At 48.4% G+C, this 18,373-nt stretch overlaps 1 protein-coding gene across 1 annotated transcript; it reads right to left on the reverse strand.

Moving 5' to 3' along the window:
* Window positions 1-14,657: 14,657 nt before the first annotated feature.
* Window positions 14,658-15,855, reverse strand: DKK1 (dickkopf Wnt signaling pathway inhibitor 1). The gene is made up of 4 exons (XM_086467238.1): window positions 15,664-15,855; window positions 15,364-15,520; window positions 15,141-15,251; window positions 14,658-14,908 (listed from the first exon to the last, which is right to left on the reverse strand). The coding sequence occupies exons 1-4, from the start codon at window positions 15,853-15,855 to the stop codon at window positions 14,658-14,660; spliced, it is 711 nt and encodes a 236-aa protein (XP_086323364.1).
* Between the last annotated feature and the right edge of the window lie 2,518 nt (window positions 15,856-18,373).

Consider the following 18,373-nt stretch of genomic DNA (forward strand, 5'->3'; position numbering starts at 1 on the left):
GTGTCACCGCTGCGTGATGATGCTACAGTCTCACCTTTTAGGACTAAAAGCATCCCTTGGCTAATCCTCAAGCTGTACTTAATGTAATAATTATTTCAATTCTGTGCTTTAATTCAGTTCACTGCTTGTTGAGCAGAACAAACCATATTTCACCAAAAAAAAAACCCCAACCCTTATAATTTTGGGGTATAACTTTTCTTTTAATTAGTTGCAGCGAAACATCTGATGCAGTAAATTGAGAGATATCAAGTCTACGAGTAAAAAAACCTAAGTCCTGTGTTAGAAAAATAGGGGTTTTATGGGGAATCAAATGCTGGCTTGAATCACTTAACTGTCCTGCTCTTTACACAGAGCTGCCCTGTGGTGTTAGCTATATTTTACATGATTATCGTCCCAAAGCTGTACTCTTCTTCTTACAATAGCTTCATTACTGCTTAATTCATTAACAGCTCAAGGGCAGCTAGACACTTGCCTTTTCTTTCTGTCAGCCACTGTGACACAGGGCACAGTTTCACTTTCAGTGTAAGAATATGGCCAAAAGCCCCATCATTGTCATTGTTATCCTGCCCCATGTGGGAGCCTTGGGTAAGTGGAAATCACTGGTGAGGTGTCAGGTAATTATAGGACTGAATAATGCAAAATCAAAACCATTCAGGCCACGGTGATTTGTGGGGTGCTTCTTGCTGGAGTGAAACCTACTCATACAAGAAGGGCTGGCTGCTGGGACATGGTTTTGGGAAGAAGGGCTGAATTTAATTTCAGCCTAACCAGACCAAACACGGTGCTATTTGTGTGCTCCCTTCCTCAGTATGATGGCTTAAATGCTTTATTAGACATGCCCTGGGGTGCACCACTGGGGAAAGACCAAAAATGGAGCCCTGTTGTCATCCTCCTCCCATTCTGTACCCAGCTCGATGTGCTTTGAGGAATAGCAGGTCATGCCAGTGTCTGAAAAATGACTGCCGTGATGTTGAAGGGCATTTTGTGTTACGTATGTGTGTGACTAGCTGAAACATGACACGAGTTTTGCTATGCAGAAGCATCACTTCTTGATGCCATTGCAAATCAAACACTGAACTCTGCTGCTTCCAGGCTGAGCCAACAAGAAGAATTAAAGACAGATAGAAATTGATGGAATGAAGGTGATAGAGCCTCTGCTGTTGCTGCCTGAAAGGAAAACACATTTTGGACTGCAGCAGTGAAGGGCAGAAATCAAGATGCTCTTGGGATGGCTCTGATGACTGGTCCCACAGTACTGCACCACAAGCTGAATGTGGAACACAATCTAACCCAAATTAGGTTAGAAAAACTTTGTAGGGCCACAGAAATGGAGTTGAGGAGAGGATATGGAGCTGAACCTAACTGTTGAACCCACAATGGTGAGACTAGCTGCAGGATAGCTCTAAGCTAAAGGTAAGCAGCACACAAAGATGTGAGTTCCTCAACATGCAACACATAGGTCTCTTCTTCTGGTCATTTCACTTTAAAAAAAAATTCGTTTCAGGTCCCTGTTTTGCTAGACTGTGAATCCTTTAAACACAACAGGGTTGGATCCTAGTTGGGGAATAACCACAAGCCAATTAGAAGTTAAATTGTTGAGCAGTATGCATCGAATTGAAGTCTCTACTTTCTGCCTGCTATTTTTAGTGTTTGGACCAAGCTGCAGCTCCACATAGGGTATAATCATGTTTATTTAAAAGCAACATGTACCTCAGTGAGAAAAATAAAATCCAGCAGGCAGAGTTGTTTTTTACCAAATATACATGGGCGGGTGGTACACTTCAGGTCTAGACTGCTCTGTCTCTCTTGTTGTACACTATCTCCCATCAGGCACACATCCTTTTTCCTTGGGTAAACTCTCAGGTATTTGAGGAGCAATTTTGCAACAGCAAAGTGATCACATTGGAGTTTCTGGGTAGCTTCCAGCAAGGGGAAGCACAGGAAATGGTTATTTGCTGGAAGGTTTCAATGGCTGGGCTCTAAACAGTCAGAGGACTGGTGTGACTGGGATGGGACGACCTCAACATCAGGTTAGATGTCTTGAAAGTCAAGACATTTTTGTCTGTGCTTGATGGATGAATAAAGGGCTAGGAAGAAGTGGCAAGGAGAGAAAGCAGAAGGACAATGAAACCAAATCCCATCAAAAACAGGAGAAGAAATGGATATTTCCAGCAACTTGTCAAGTGGACATAAGAGGGCCGAGACAAGTCAGCAGCAAATCGGAGGGGGGACAGCCACACAATAGCTGCCATTGGGTTGCGAATGAGACCGCTGGGTTGGTGCTACAAAAAGCAGAGAAGAGCAGGGGATAAGGATGCAACCATGTGGGACACGTGCTGGGAACCAGAGCGGAGATAAGCAGATTCATAACATGGTGCACAGCCTGAATGATGGGGGAGGGAGAGTTTAAGAGCTTTGTGAAGTTTTTTAGCCAGAGGTTGCAACAGAAGCTCTGGTCCTGCCAAAATGCTGCATCAGTCATCTTGGCTTTAGCAATGATAAGAAGAGAGCTAGAGAGGCTGATTTGTGCCTTAAAAAGCTCTGCCTGTACTGTGACTGCTTATGACCTAATGGGCTAGTTTCCTTAAAACACCCCAAGGTAATAAACAGAAAGAAATCCCCAGCAAAATCTAGTGTTGTACTTGTTCTTAGTAACATCTGATTTTTCTTATTCATCTCTATTTTATTTATGCCTTTCAAATAGCTCGCATGCATGCCAAGTCCCATTGGGCAGAAAACAGCGGAGGTTTTTTCAGGAATCTTGTGTACATTCCTCTTTCTCACCACCAAAGGAGTTTGAGTTTGTTTCAGTGAGAAGCCATAAATTTTATTCAAAATATTCCCCCACTGATTTATCCTATCTCTGTGGTTCTGCAAAATTTAAAGCCAGAACTAAACAAAAACCCAGCAGCACCCTTCCTAAAATGCAAGCCTGGAAAGATAAGCCTCAGAACTTTGTCCTAAATCAAGCAGCACGCGCCCTTGCTCCTTATCTTGTTTCACAGTGTTAGATGTGAAATCTTCAGATGGAGTCGAATTGAATGTTACTAAAACGATATCAACAAGGAGGAAATAAAAACTGAAATACATGCAAACTGACGTTCTGAGGCTTAACAATAATTAAGGTATAAACTGAGAAATTGGTGGTGTTGCATTACTCATACACTCCTGTAGAATACATTTAGCTTTGTAACAGGCAGATGCGGGCAGCGGTCTTCAAATCTCAATGAAAGTGAAGGTTTTTAATGGTAATAGGCTACTTAATAGCAAGAAGTGTTCAGGACTAAGATGTTATGTCAACAAAAAAACCTCCAGATTTTAAAGGCCTTTGCTTTACTAATTATTTTTTTTTTAATTACATTGCCAGCTTAAGAGAGAGTCAGATCTAAGAAAGGATCAAGATGCCCAAGTAATAAGGGTCTGACTTTCTAGGCCATTGCATTTCCGACACAACAAAGATTTGCCTAAAAAAAAAAGCTGAAAAACACCATCTGGAACATAATGTCAGGTCTGGTCCCATCTGCAGGGGGTATTTAAACACTTCTTGAAGCTGGTTCCCCCAGTGTCAGTCTGACGCTTGTGTTGCACAGCCACATTCACATCAATGCAGTAGGCAGGATGTCACGAGCTCGCAGGACATGGCACCACCCATAGGACACGCAAACAGGACCCTGCGCCACATCGGAAACTCATAGGGCAGAACCTGGCCTTTTCCCAAATCCAGAACCAAAGTTCAGCAATGCAGACAGATGATCTGTTAATCAGCAGAAGAGTATGGGGAAAACGCAGACACAGACACGAGGGCTGCAGCTAATACCTGGGGTTGCTCAACAGCACAAAAATCAGGCGCTAGACAGCTTCCAAGTGTTAGAAGCATTTGCCACTAACTTGCTGACGATTACTGTATGAACTTTAATAACAAAAGATCAAACAGCAACCTATAGGGCAGCACACAACTTAATATTCAACTTTTAAAGAGCAATGAAACCTGGAAGATCTGCAAGGGAAAAAAACTAATATCCTTCTGTCTAACTGTTTGCTGTTGTGGCATTTTAAAATTCCATGGTACCATGAAGACTCCACTATAAATGCAACAGGTATTTATAATCCATGTGATACAGGTAAGTCCAGAGGAGCAGCAACAGGATATTTTGCTGGATAATAAGGATCCTATCAGAATTGTGTGCCATGATGATTCCTTGTCCCAAGCTGTCAAAAAAACCCTTAATGGGCTTGAAAAGGGATCCTAACAAGCTTTACAGGTCAGATGGAAGCTGAAGGCCTCTTTCCCCAACACAGTGCTTTGGCCAACAATTAAACGATATTTTTTAAGAACATAAACCCAAATAAATACGAATTATTTACAGCTGTGAGAAACCCTCACACTTGGAAATTTTCAGTTCACACGTCAGGAACTGAAGGAAGAGTTTTCCCCTCCCTGTTGATCACTCTAGTTTGCAGTGGAATCAAAATATAACCTGGGAAATACTGAGTGGGTTTCTCCAGGAACCCATCACACCTCTCCTTGCTGGTGCCTCCACTTAGTGGGGCAGGACCATTGCAGCCACTGCCAGCTTTCGACAACATTGAACTTGTGCAGTTCTCAGCTTCTGAGCTCCTGGGAGAATATAAAATCCTACAACAATGATTAAAACACTCAATGGTTTGAGTCATAAGGGCTTCCCTTTTGCATTCCTACTGCTTTCTAGTTGATCAGACAAATAGGCTGACAGCAGCTGCTACTAACAAGCACTGCTGGTTTTCTGATGGAAATAATATTAGACTGCTCTGGCGAAGGGCATCTAGCTCAGGAATGGGATTAACGCTTTATCACTCGCTGGAAGTAGAGTAATTTGCTGGCATGTGGCCAGGTTTCATGTACTAGAAAGTCCCCACCTGCCTCCAAAGGCACTCCTCGCTAAGGAGGAGCTGGAAACTCTCCCCAGTGCATGATGGGACAAAATACTACAACATTGTGCTGTGCACAACAGTGCCTTGTCTTGACAAGAGGAAGCCAAGACAAGAACAGTATCTTGCACAAATAAGCCTTCTCTAAAATTCACATAAATACTCTGGGGCAGTGTTTAGTTTGAGTAGGAGCATTGAATGAAGGTGTTTGCCCCAACCAGCCTGGTGACGGAGAGGTTGGGCTGTTTCCTCAGCAAAGATGCCTGAACAAAACCAGTGTACACCGCATAACCCCGATAGTCTTAAAGAAATTGAAAAGCTACACATACAAGCAGATTTCTGCAAAAACATTTGGGTTGTAGTCTGTGTCCTGGTTTGGCTGGGATAGAATCACAGGCCAGCCATTAGCAGTTTCAAGCCAGCCAGGGCAGCTGACCTGAGTCAGCTACATGTGTAGCCCAAACCATAATGTCATGGTGACTATAAAGGGAGGAGGTTTACCAAGGAGAGGGAACTCCTGTGGGATTTGTGCTGGGGTTCCTTCTGCTCCTCCTCTGGCTTCTGCTGAGGACTACTCTGCGGTAGATCCTGGTAACAGCATATTTGTTTGAATAATTATTTTCTTCTGTTTGTACTGGTAGTGTTTTCATTAAACCTGTTATACTTTTACCTATGAGTCCTCTCCCCTTTTTCCCTGATTCCCCTTCCTGGCTGGTGGGGATTCATCGGGTGACAGAGCAACTGTTACAGTTTAGCCCTGGGTACAGGCTAAACACAGGCAGGCTGAAAGCTCATGAACCTGTGAGATTAAGTGGTTCCTGTAGATGGGAGTAGAATAAAGTACTGTCTGAAAACACCTCCAGGCTCTTCCCTTAACGCCTCTGAGTGCAGACCACGGGCTGTGATCTGCAAGATGCAAGTCTCCAAATAGAGGAAAGATCTGGGCTCATTGTTATCGTGGCCATCACTCATCCCCCTCTACATGCTGGGCTGCAGCCAGAAGAAATTATGTTTCTTGGATGATCATTTATGGTCAGGCATTCCTCCTGGCTAAGGCAGCTAAAGCCTTGCTAATGTGAGATGTCTGGTACAGCAAAGACACTGTGATAGGGAAGGATCAGCGCAGCCCAGTCCTTTGGGAGGACAGGCATCTTGGGGCCACCTGAGCAGAGACATGCTCATATACAAGTTAAAGAAGGAAGAGCAGAGCAGAGACCCCTGGCAGACATTTGTGATAGAAGTCAGCTCCATTAGCTTTTCACTTTTCCACTTCCCAGCCCACACCCCATGGACTACAGCCTTCTCTCACAAGCTGAGAAAGAGCTGCCATTTGTGTGAACCTTCCCAAGCTCCTTCGGGAGATGAGATGACCTCAGCTTGGGATTTGGTGCAAAAATTCTGCTTTTCATTAGAGGTGGAGTCAAGGGAGGGGTTCCACGCTTCTAAAACAATGGATTGTGGCAGGACCTTTTATACTGTCCATTCTCATTCTGCTGCACATCAATGGAGAGATGGTCCTCAAATGTGCAAGTTAAATTAAACTTACAGTTTTCATTTACTGTTCCTTGTGTGAATCTAACTATTCTGAAAAAAGTGTGAAATCCAGGTCCTACCTGACCAGGATTATTTGATTTCTTATCAAATTGTGAGGCTGTCATTTTGGAGTGCCACCCGTACACCACAAGGCTGGCTATAAAGCTACAATTCCCCCGTGGATCAACAGAAAATAGAGAATTAATGTTAATGTGCAAGATCAAAACTATATAGAAATACTTTCACCTGTGGTGAATTGGTTCTCAGGATTAAAAATAAAACAAGGGAACTAATTTTGGAAGATGTTCTTCCACACTTTGGCCTTTTGTTCATTAATGATTTATGATGACATTAGCTTATTTTTAAGTCAACTTCATAAAACCCAGGAATATCAAGTAGTGCACACTAAAATTGAATTATTTTTTTCAAAGTGCATCCACCTTAAGGCAAAAGTGGTCAGACAACATGACCTGCTACAAGAAGTCCTTCATTGGGCACAACAAGTACAGATGGAAGAAGTGCCACTCACGCCAGCCTGGAGTTTCAGGAGGTCATTTCAATAAGGATGTCAAAACAGAGGGTGAGACAGAGCTCAGAGTCACTGCTGGCTTGCCTGGGTTGTTCTTCCGGTGATGGAGCTCTTGTGCAATCACTTATTCTTCTCAAAAATCAGCATCTTGAACAAATTAGGTGTTTTAGAGGAGGTTTAGTTTAAAACTAAAAAAATAAATAAATAAAAATAGATCAACACTTCCTTGTGGGTCTGACACCCACATACTTACAGTCCTAGATCGTGTTCTCAAAGAGGCAACAGCAGGGCCTTAAGGAGCCAGTATTCGAGAAAAAACAAAACCAAAGTAATAATTAAACAAAACCCACCCCCCAGACACTTATAGTATCATCCTTCCCACTGCCAATAATCAGTATTTAGAGATTTCCTCAGCCAGTAATTGCATCCAAAGCTCAGTCTTCTATGAATTTGCCTTGTCCCCATGTGACTTAATTTATGAGTTTTCATTTTGTGGCCACCACTTACACAATTTGGCTGTGCACTGACTTTGTTTTAAACCTGCTGGCTGAACAGCCCATCTCCTTCTTGCATTGTAAGAAACAAAAATAACTCGTAGGTCACCTCCTCAGCATTGTTTACAGCTTTACAGACCTTTCATACCCTCCCTTAGTCATCTCTTTTCCAGCTTAGTAGATATGCCAAACCTTTCCTTGTATGGAAGCATGCTCTCTCCTCCTTGCCCTCTATTTTCCATAGTTCTGCTCTATGATACGCTTCTGGAGTCACTTCATATTGCCGTATTGTCCTGCAATATTTTCCTAGAGTGCTACCGTGATTTTTTTTTCCCCAGATTTACCTATCCTGACTCTAAATTTGACCTCCAGACTTACGATTAGAAGAATCTTAAGTAATTTGAGCTGAAAAGCACAAGTCCCAGCACCCATTGCCTCCTTCCACCACAAGCAGCATCAGTCTGTTCCCACGGGTCACTCCCCAGTTATTTCAAACGGGGAAATCCTTTTTCTTCAGCAGCTTCATCCCTCTGGCAACGCTCCTCACCAAGGTGTTTGCAATCTGTTGGATAACCTTCCTCTACCTCCTTGTTGATTCCTTTAACTGCTTCTCCTAGACTGGCAAAGCACCACTTTCTCATGCAAAACTCACGCTGACTCTTTGCCCACTCCACAATACGCATCCATTCACCTACAGCTACTTCTCTTTACTCACCCAGCCGTTCAGATCTGGGATTTGGAGAAGTGAGGGACACCTCTGCCAGATGCTTAGAGGGGGGAGGCTTAACATCTCGTTGTGGCCCAGCTGTGCCTCTCCTCCTTCCCAGCCAACCCTTTCATCGGGCCACGGCCATTTGCATGCTGATGGATTTATTACTCACTTAAATCACCTGCTAATAGGTCCCCTCCCTCACTGAGAGGTAGATTAGAAGGTCTGCCCAGAAGTGCCCTCCTTAAGTATCTCAGTTATCCTCACCCCCCCCCCCCCTCCCTCCCTCCCTCCCTCCCTCCCTCCCTCCCTCCCCTCCCCCTCCTCCTTCAGGTGTTAATTAGGGACACAAGTCAGGCATTGGGGGGGAAGGAAAAAAAAAAAAGAAAAAAAAAGCTAGTTGGGGAAAAAAAATAGCAATAAACATCACTTTGGATTAGCATGGATGTAGTTGTATAGTTGTCTGAAGCAGTGCGAGGCACGGAAGAAACCATATCTTTAATGCTCTGCAAGGGGTGATGAGGAGCTTGGCCACCTGGATGGTCTGCTTCCCACCCCAAGTGAGATTAAGGTTTGTTTCACCAAGCCCTCAGTTGAAAGGCTTATGATAAAGAGCAGCTTCAGCAGGTGGGTTAACTCCCCACAAGAAAAACCCAGCCCCAAATATAAGGGAAAACAAACAAAAAGAAAACTCAAAAGCTTTCTGGATTGTGTTATGCCCATAAAGGTTTTCACCTGCTCTCCCTGTTCAGGGCTTTCATCTTTCTGAGCCAAAATACGCCTTTTTCTGCTCTGTATCAGGAGAAGTGAGTATTTAAAAAAAAAACAAAACAAAACAAAGCAATTTCTCCTCTTAATGCCTATGGGTGGGTTTAAGGACTTCTGTAACCCTTTTTTGCATTGTATGAGTACAGAGAGGAGTCTCTTTCCTCAGACAAGCTTTTTTAGTGGCATGGGAGTTTAGTGTTAAATGTGATGTGAACATTAGTGGAAGCAAGAGGAGTGTGAACATCTGTTTTAAAGCTTTTTTTTTAAAAAAGGGATATTTCTTGTGCTACAACTTGGGGTCAAACTAGTTTCTGGAAGAACTTCAGAAGAAAATTAGAAGAAAATAGTGTTTGTCTCACCCAAAACCCATTTCACCACAAATCACAGTAAAAACTGTGCCATGTCCCATCCTCCCCACTTCTTCACTTGCCAGATTAATGCTTTTATGCCAGTATTGTCACTGGGTGCAGTAGAGGGGGGTCTTTCTGATGATGCTGCTGTGAAAGCATCTCCTTGAATTCTGCATCCACAGTACAGAAAAAAATCACCTCAGGAAACTCATAGCGTAGTTGGAAGAGTGATTCAATTTTGTCTTCAAATCATTTGAGCCATCTGCGTTTCCACAGCCCATGTAATCTCAGGGCTAGGGTAGGGCTATGGGATTGTGGGATGTTGCTTTATTATTTTGAGCTGAGTGCTGCAGAGACACAAGGTATGTCACAAGCCAGTGGTTAGGGGTCCAGAAAGGGCCTAAAAATTTTTCAAAAATTAGAGAAATTATTAGCAAGTTGGCCCATAAATACACACTGGAGGGAATAGGACCTTTAAAACCTGTAATGCCACAGTTATAGGTGTTAGGAGGAGTATGTGAAGGAGTGGACCACAGACATGGATCCAGCCCTCACAGACCCCTTAAACGCTGCCTTCTACCACTACAGGGGCTCAAACCCTGCCCAGTTACGTACTGCTTTCTTATTTTGCCCTCCTTTTGACCCTCGAAAGGTAAAGCTTTGGAGGGGATATCAGCAGCTCCTTTCCCATGCCTCCACTGACCTGGGCTAGGCACCCTGTTTAAGGGATGAGCAGGGCAAACGCTACAGCCTCGTGCTCTGCATAGGGCTGTGCTGCCTGTAGTGCAGGGATGATGGGATGGTGTTTATTTACGCTCTGCCAGGGCTAAAGCCACCCTTCCACTGGCTGTGCACAATTTAATTTGGAGAAACGAAGGGGAAGGGTTATATTTGCAGAAGGCTGTAAAACTCTGCTGCCAGCAGCCAGTCATTAGGGGAGGCTGCTTTACGATGCTTCATTTTTTTGCTGTTATAAATCACAATATTTAACTTTACAGAGCTTTATTGTTAGCTCTTCCAGCCCTATAACCAGGAACAGCGAGTAAACAAGAGGTGCTAAACCTCTTTGCCCATCAAAACCTGCTGCTTCTATTAGCTCTACTCTTTGCTTGCAAGGGGTTTTCTTGTGTCTTTTTTTTTTTTTACTTTTTTATTTTTTTAAAACAAATAATTTCATCAAAGAGGAGACAGGTTGAGGATGACCATCCTGAGGTGCCTTTTACTACGCGTGTTACTGGATTGTGTGTCGTGCTGAAACGTGTTTCTCTGTATCTTCTTTCTTTGGATCAGAGCAGGATATCCAGGTCCAGACACACCAGCCGGTTCAAAGTCAAGGGCTTGCCACATCCTATCTTTTCCAAGTCTGATCCATATATATTCAACTTCCCATACCCTTATTTTTTTTTGAGGCTGCAAGTGTTAATTCAGGCACTTCCAAAATATGGAGCAGCCGCTGGTGGGGAGATGAATACATGAAGGACTGTAGTGATGCTGCCTATTTATTCCTGAGGGCATCCTGATGCTCCCACCCATCTTAGAGGTGCCTTTGCCCCGTACTGGGGACACAGACAGCTTTTGCTTCTGCCTCCTTGCAACCACATTTACAGATCAGGGCTCAGGTACTATTTATCCACATTTTTGAGCTGCTTTTGGCACTAAACGAATATTTTCACTTCCCAGGCTGCCAAAGACCTAACATGGGTTCAGGTTCTGGGGGCTGAACAATGGACAGGGCCAAGAGAAGACTGAAAATCTCTCCCTTAAAGAAGTGATTATTTTTTTAAGTCTTAACAGACATGGGGTCATATTGTCATGATTTTTTGTTCTAAGGAATGTCACTAAATCAAATTTTTTGGTGCTCTACTTGAAGAACACAGCCTGAAAGTTCAAATGGGATAGAAAAGGCAAGAGATCCCGCCTGCATGCTAAGATGTGGTAAGAGGAAGGGGCAAGGGGGGGGAACCCCACAAAACCATTGCTTTTGTGAAATCTAGCCATGAAACTAATTGTTCTGGAGATCTGCTGTGTTAGCATTCATCCTGCTGGGCATGGGCCACAGGAGACAGATGCAACCTCTGATTTGGAGGCCCCTTATGCCTCATGGCAGTGCTGACTTAGGCTGCTCCTCTTGCCTGAGAAAGGCTGCTAAAAATGGTGGCGTTTTTTTTCTTGTTTTTTTTCCAGATTGAGAAAGTGAAGAATATCAAGGCATAAGAAGTATAAAGTCATTTTTGGTTAATGCATGGACAAGTACGGATATGGCCAAGCTGCCCGAAACGAAAGAGAACAGAGAACATGGTACTAATGATGACAAGAAATGGCACCCAAGGTTTTTCAGATTGAAATAATCACTTTATTAAGGTATATGAAATGCCAAAGAGTGCTGGGTATCACCACAAGGCCATCCTGGTGCTGAAATGTGTCTGGAGCTGGGTGTGATGATGCTGAGCTCCACATCCACCCAAGCATACTTGCGAGCAGGTGAGATTTAATGTAAATGATTCTGAACCAGAAAGGTGTGTAATTGCTATTTAATGCACCATGAGCATATTTTTCATAGAATCCCAGAATGTTAGGGGTTAGAAGGGACCTTGAAAGATCACCTAGTCCAACCCCCCTGCCAGAGCAGGACCACCTAGATTAGGTCACACAGGAACGCATTCAGGCGGGTTTTGAATGTCTCCAGAGAAGGAAGGAGACTCCACAACCTCTTTGGGCAGCCTGTTCCAGTGCTCTGTCACCCTCACAGTGAAAAAGTTTTTCCTTATGTTAACGTGGAACCTCCTATATTCCAGCTTGCACCCGTTGCCCCTTGTCCTGTCATTGGACTTCACCGAGAAGAGCCCAGCTCCATCCTCCTGACACTTGCCCTTTACGTATTTATAAACATTAATGAGATCACCCCTCAGTCTCCTCTTCTCGAAGCTGAAGAGACCCAGCTCCCTCAGCCTTTCATCAAAAGGGAGATGTTCCACACCCTTCATCATCTTTATGGCTCTGCACTGGACTCTTTCAATTCCCTGTCCTTCTTGAACTGAGGGGCCCAGAACTGGACACACTATTCCAGATGAGGTCTCACCAGGGCAGAGTAGAGGGGGAGGAGAACCTCTCTTGACCTACTGACCACACCCCAGGATGCCATTGGCCTTCTTGGCCACAAGGGCACATTGCTGGCTCATGGTCATCCTGCTGTCTACCAGGACCCCCAGGTCCCTTTACCCTACGCCACTCTAACAACTCAGTCCCCAGCCTAGACTGGTACATGAGGTTGTTCTTTCCCAGATGCAAGAAAGTGTCAAAGCTGTATTGGTCTGTCTGGGAAAGAGAGTGTGCTGTAACTGTATGGAGAAAACCCCCCAAAACCTAATGACACAGTTTTATAGGTACTAGGGATAAAATATGCCATCATTAACATCTGATCAGAATTTATCTAAATAGTCTGATGCTTTTATTTATAGCCAGGTACCTCCATTGCTCCAGTACCATTGACTTTTACTTTGCATAATGTTATGAAATAGTAATTTTTTAAAACTATGTATTTCTCAAGACGTTTTTTGGTTGTTTGGTGTTTTTTTTTTTAAATTTTTGAAGACTTGCACAATGATTAAAGCACTAAACTCAAGCCTTTGAGTCACGAACTCTTTCAGGAGGTGGCTTCAAACCCCAGATCACGCTGCAACCCCAAGCACAGACCTGGGACAATGCGACTTAAACATGTGCCATCCAGCAATGTCAACGCACAACATCGCTGTGACCTGCAGACTGCCTTTTAGCTTACAGCATCCACAGCTCTGGCTGCAGTCGCTCTGGCTCTAGTAGCCTTCCTTGGCTGCTGCAAATAAGTTTGAGGGGCACAAGTGCCCCAGTGCATTTAGGTGGTTTAGGAACCAGCAGTATTTTACCCCCCTGGGGTAGCTTTGGCTGTTCTCAGCCTGCCTGGATGCCACCCATTCCCAGCCTCGAAAAGAGATGGAGGGAAGCTGGTGATGATCCCCTACCTGTGCAAGAGGAAGGCTCCTTTTTTTTAAATTGTTTCTCTCTACATGGGGCTGTGTGCTCCCTCCTTTCCATTTTCTATAGCTGTGAGCTTGGTTCAGCGCCAGCTGGTGCTTGCAGGCTCCTGTGAGAGCTGCAGTTTGGGTTCGTATTCAAGTAATTCTGTGTACCAGTGCAGTCCCCAGGGTCCCTAAATAGGCAGTGTTAACACTAGTGAGCAGGTAGCTTTTTAAAACAAGATTTGGCACTGCTGGAGCATTCCTGCAAATGGGACACAGTGCCCTCAGAGCATCCAGATTTGGGCTCTGGGCACAAAACACTTTTGGGTTGTATAGCAAAGACTGAGGCATGGTTTTGCATCCCAAACACCTTCCTCAGACTGCAAGGAGGTGCAGGACAGAGTTGCCAGCACTGCACTTGCTGCCCACCAGCCCCAGGCTGTATGATATGGCCCCTGTTCTCACTCCACACACATTTACAACCACTTGCAATAGGTGGATGGTATTTGAAGCTGGGGGGGGGGGGGGGGGGAGGGGAAGCGTGCTTGCAGCTTTCCCTCCCTCCAAGCCATCCTGAAAGGGAGAAAACTTACAGTAGCAGGCTGCAAAGTGAAGTGAAAAATAAGTCTTTATTGTGCACAGAGCAAAGATGGTGCTGATGGAGCGGTTCATGTTGCTGTGCTCCTTGGCACCCACCCCATGGTTGGCCGCGCACTATGGTCCAGCACAGCCCCTCCTGGGAGCCTTCACTCCCTCCTTACACAGTGGAGAAATTGGGGAGGAGGGTGTTTCGCTGCTGCCTGCCCTTCTCAGTGCCTGGGCCACAGTACTCAGCCTTGGCCCCACATCTGGTGGCCACAGGGTACTGGTGTCTACCACAGCATGCTGTAATTCCTAAAAAGCAGCTGAATAAACAGTGATATCCATACAGCCTTTCCCATGGGGTGCTGGCAATAAAGCCACCCCGCTCCCTCCTCTCTCTTTGGGCATTTCCACCCCAGGGTGCATTTTTCCCTCCCCTGGGTCAGGGAGGGACCATGGTGGCCACGCGCAGGCAGGGACGCGCAGGCAGCTTGGGCTGATTTTTAAAGCATGGTTTATTCGCTCGCAAACAGACGGTCGCATCCCTTTGACCTAGATTTAAAAACCCAGTGTGTACAAAGTCACAGTCATGGCTTGAAGAGCACAAGGCAGCACCCTCAGAAATAAAAAAAAGTCCATTAAAAGTCCGGGTGTTATGTACAGCTAAGTGCCAGCTCGAGTATTCACAACACAGTAACGTACTGCAATTAGTAGCTTAAAAGTAGTTCCCTTGAGAAACAACCTTCCACTCCGGCAGGGCCAGAGTCCGTCCTATCCGTCCGGCCACACTCAGTGCCGCTGGCAGGTGTGCAGGCGGGAGGCGTCGGTGGGGCCGTGCTCTCGCTGGAGGCGGCATGCCAGCCCCTCGGCGCACTGGCACCGCTGGAAGATCTCCAGGCCATGGGTGCCTTTCCGCCGGTGCCGGGTACACACCTGCCCTTCCCGCAGCACCGGCTTGCAGATTTTGGACCAGAAGTGACGGGCGCAGCACAGCCCAGCCGCGCAGTCCGACGAGCGCAGGCAGAAGTCCCCCTCCTCACCTGCGTGGGGGCAGCGTGGCAAGTGTTCAACCCAGGACGCTCCCACGGGGAAAGGTGGGGCAGGGTGGGCATTCCAGACCGACCCCGCTGGAGACGGTGGGGTAGCGTGCACATCCCAGACCAACCCCACAGGGGATGGCGGGGCAGGGTGGCATCCCACACTGACCCCACTGAGGACACAACGGGCAGCCCCACAGGGGACATTGGGTTATAGCACTGGGGACCCCCTTACCTTTGGCAGTGGGGAGCCAGGCGGGAGCGGGTGTTCGTCGGGGCAGAGCCTCAGTGCCGATCTCGTCCAGCTCGGTGACTCCGTGGGGAGGTTCCGGGGTGGCGCAGAGCCCTGCAGGAGGCAGCGGGGCGGCTGTCAGCCACGGGTGGGACCTCGACACCCACCCCCTCCCGCGGACACCCCATGGTACCCGCCCCCCTCCTCAAGCCCTGCCGCCCCTCACCGTTGCTGCAGGTGGTGCCGGGGCAGCACATAGCGTCGCGCAGGCAGCGCTTGCGGCGTCTCCGGCAGGCGAGGCAGAGCGGGCCCCCCCCGCCGCGGGCCGGCCCCCCGCAAAACTCCTCGGGGCCGCAGTCCTCGTCCTCGACGCACGGGAAAGGCTGGGGGGGGGTGGGGGGTGGTGGTGGATGGGCAGAGAGGAGGCGGAGGGTGTCAGCGGGCTGCCGCCACTCCCCGCCCCCATCCCCGGTGTGTCCCGTCCCGTCCGCCCGTTTCCTCCCCCTTCTTCCATCTCCGCTCCTACCTGCCGGGTGGCGGCCGGCGGCGGCTTGTTACTGCCGTCGAAGGGGGCGGCGGGGGCGGCGCTGGCCTCGGCAGCCCCCCCCAGGGGGGGTCCCTTGATAGCGTTGGAGCTGAGGGCGCCACCAGGCGCCGCCGCCCGCCCCGCCGGGGCCGCGCAGCTCAGCGCCGCCAGCAGCGCCACCAGCCCGCGCATTCTCGTCCCGTCCCGTCCCCTCCCGGCCCCGGTGGTGTCCCGTCGGCGCAGCAGCTCCCGCGGCCCCCGAGCAGCAGCTACCTGCGCTGCCTGCCGCCGCCTTTATACCCCCGGGGGCTGACTCCTGCGCCCGCCCCCTCGGGGAGGAGGGCACGGCGGATGGGATTTCAAAGGGCCCCCGGCGGGTTGTGCCGATGAGCCCCCAAAACCCCCACTCCCACCCCGCCCCGAGGGCTCCGTCATTGGCCGCCGGCCCGGGAAGGGGTTTCGCAACGGCGAGGGCAGACCCCCCGCCCCCCCCCCCCCCAGCATCCCCCTCCCCGGTCCCCGGCCAGATGCTCCGCACGCCCCGAAGCCGCCGCTGTCTCCAGCTGGGCGCGCGGCCTCCCCGACGGGAGGAGATGGGGAAAGGGGGGTGGGGGGCTCGCCGCATGTAACCCCACCCTCCCCAGCGGCTGAGAGCCGCGGTGGGGTGCAGAGAGACACACCCTCCCCCCGTTACACACCCCCCCCCCCCCCCCGGTGGCCGATGCGGTCCTTTGGTCTCCTAGAAGTCTGCGCCCGCCCCTAACCCCGCATCCCCCGCGCCCTTCCTGGCGCCAGCGCAGCTTTGCAGGAAGGGAGGGGGCCGCTCCGCACCCCATGCCCCCCCACCGGCCGGGGGGGGTGTGTGGGGCGGACAGGACACAGGGGAGCCCGAGCCCCGGCCCGCACAGTCGGCGTGTCCGTCCCCGCCCCCCCCCCCGCCCCCGCCCCTCCGCTCCTGCCCGCGCACTCGCCTGACCCCCGCCCGGGCAGCGCCTCCGTCGGGCGACATTGGGGTGTGTGAGGGGAGCTCCGGGGCCCTTTGATGCGGGGACATCAAAGGGGTCGCCCCCCCTAGCCGATCCCAGCACCGGCGCCCTCGGGGCGCCACTGCCCTCCCCGCCTTCGGTGGGGCCGGCACCATGGCGCCCCCTGGCGGCCGCGCCGGGGCAGCGCCGCCCCCGGGAAGTTGCGCAAGCAGCAAAACCCAATTAATTAAACTAGTTTTTCATGATAACGGCCTAATGCTCTAATTTTTTCTTTTTTTTTTTTTCTTTTTTTTTAAAAAAAAAAAAACAAACCACCCTGCGTTTGAAAGAAAATACAGGCAAAAAGCCCAGGCCCCCGTAAACATTCATTCCCATCAGGGTGGGTGATGTCTGATGTCGCAGCCTTGCCACTAAAACCAATCTCCAGCGCCTGGGTATCGCTGTCGCTCTGTGGGCAGCTGCTATCAGGTATTTCAGGCCCAAGAGGCTCAAGCCGGGCTAATAATTGGCTGGGGAAGTTTCGGCAAATACCTAAGGCAGGTGCTGACGGAAGCTGTGCCGCTGAGTCAGTTGCCAGTGGACTTCCCTGCTGCAGTCAGAGGAACCGGGGCCTGCTTTGTAGCCTGCAAAAACGAGCGTCATAACTTGTCCCGAAATCCCTGTACTCCCCTTGTGGTTTCAGCTGAGGGCCACGTCACTTGGGCTTTTTATTGTATTACTGACTCCTATCTGCGATTGCTGCATCCTGCAAAATAATTTTGTGATGTTTCCCGGCTCCCGCTTAGGCAGTTTTCAAATTTATTTCCCTCCTGGGAGGATGCTTTCTTGTTCCTTTCCCCAATTTTTACCTGTCTCTGTGTCCATATAACACTGAAGTATACCCTTAACCTTGCTTGAGATTCAGCTGTGTCACACAGGGGCTGAGCAGTTTCCTAGGGTGGATTTAAATCCATCGGGACGTAGAGAGTCTCAACACCCTGAGCTCTGTACCATCCTGCGCACAGAGGTGATGTCGTCATGACACCCCATGGCTGTGCTGCCATTAATGGCTGCGCCTCCACCATCACCTCTTGGCATTTTCTGTAAGGGACCGTGATGACAAGGGCACCACCGTTTTTTGACATGGATGTTGTTCGCACTCACACCCCACCTAGGGATGACTCGACTCACGTTGGAAATACAGTCCCTTCCCAGCTGCGTGCCCTAGACTCCCTTATACTGGCAGCAATCAAAATATAAAGTGAATTCTTTACCCCTGAAGAGTAAACACGCTGCAAATGTGCTTCCTCTTGAGAAAGTTCATAGAATAATTTGGGTTGGAATCAAGCTGTGGGGGTCACCTGGTACCAGTCCTGCACAAAGCAGGATCCCCTTCGGCCTCAGACCCCTTCAGCTGGGCTGCTCGGGGTGACGCCAGTGCTCAAATAAGCACTGAAGTGTAGTAACTGTGGCCATTTGTCTTTGGATCCTGCAGAAAATCTGGATCCTGGTACTAATCTTTAAGTACCACACATTTTGTTCAGTTACGTCTTACTGTGTATTGTCATAAACGAGAGTAAAAATTTAATCACTAACCAGAACAACTCTCCCAAACTTGGCTTCTGCTGTGCAAGAAAGCCATCGACACGCCGTTCAAAAGTAATTATTTTTATTTCAACTCTATAAAGTATACAACAGGCACTCAGCAATTACAGCTGCAAGGAAAATACAGAGCAAAACAAAAG

Source organism: Leptosomus discolor, chromosome 6, assembly GCF_034619465.1.
Source record: "Leptosomus discolor isolate bLepDis1 chromosome 6, bLepDis1.hap2, whole genome shotgun sequence".
NCBI classification, from domain to species: Eukaryota; Metazoa; Chordata; class Aves; order Leptosomiformes; family Leptosomidae; genus Leptosomus; species Leptosomus discolor.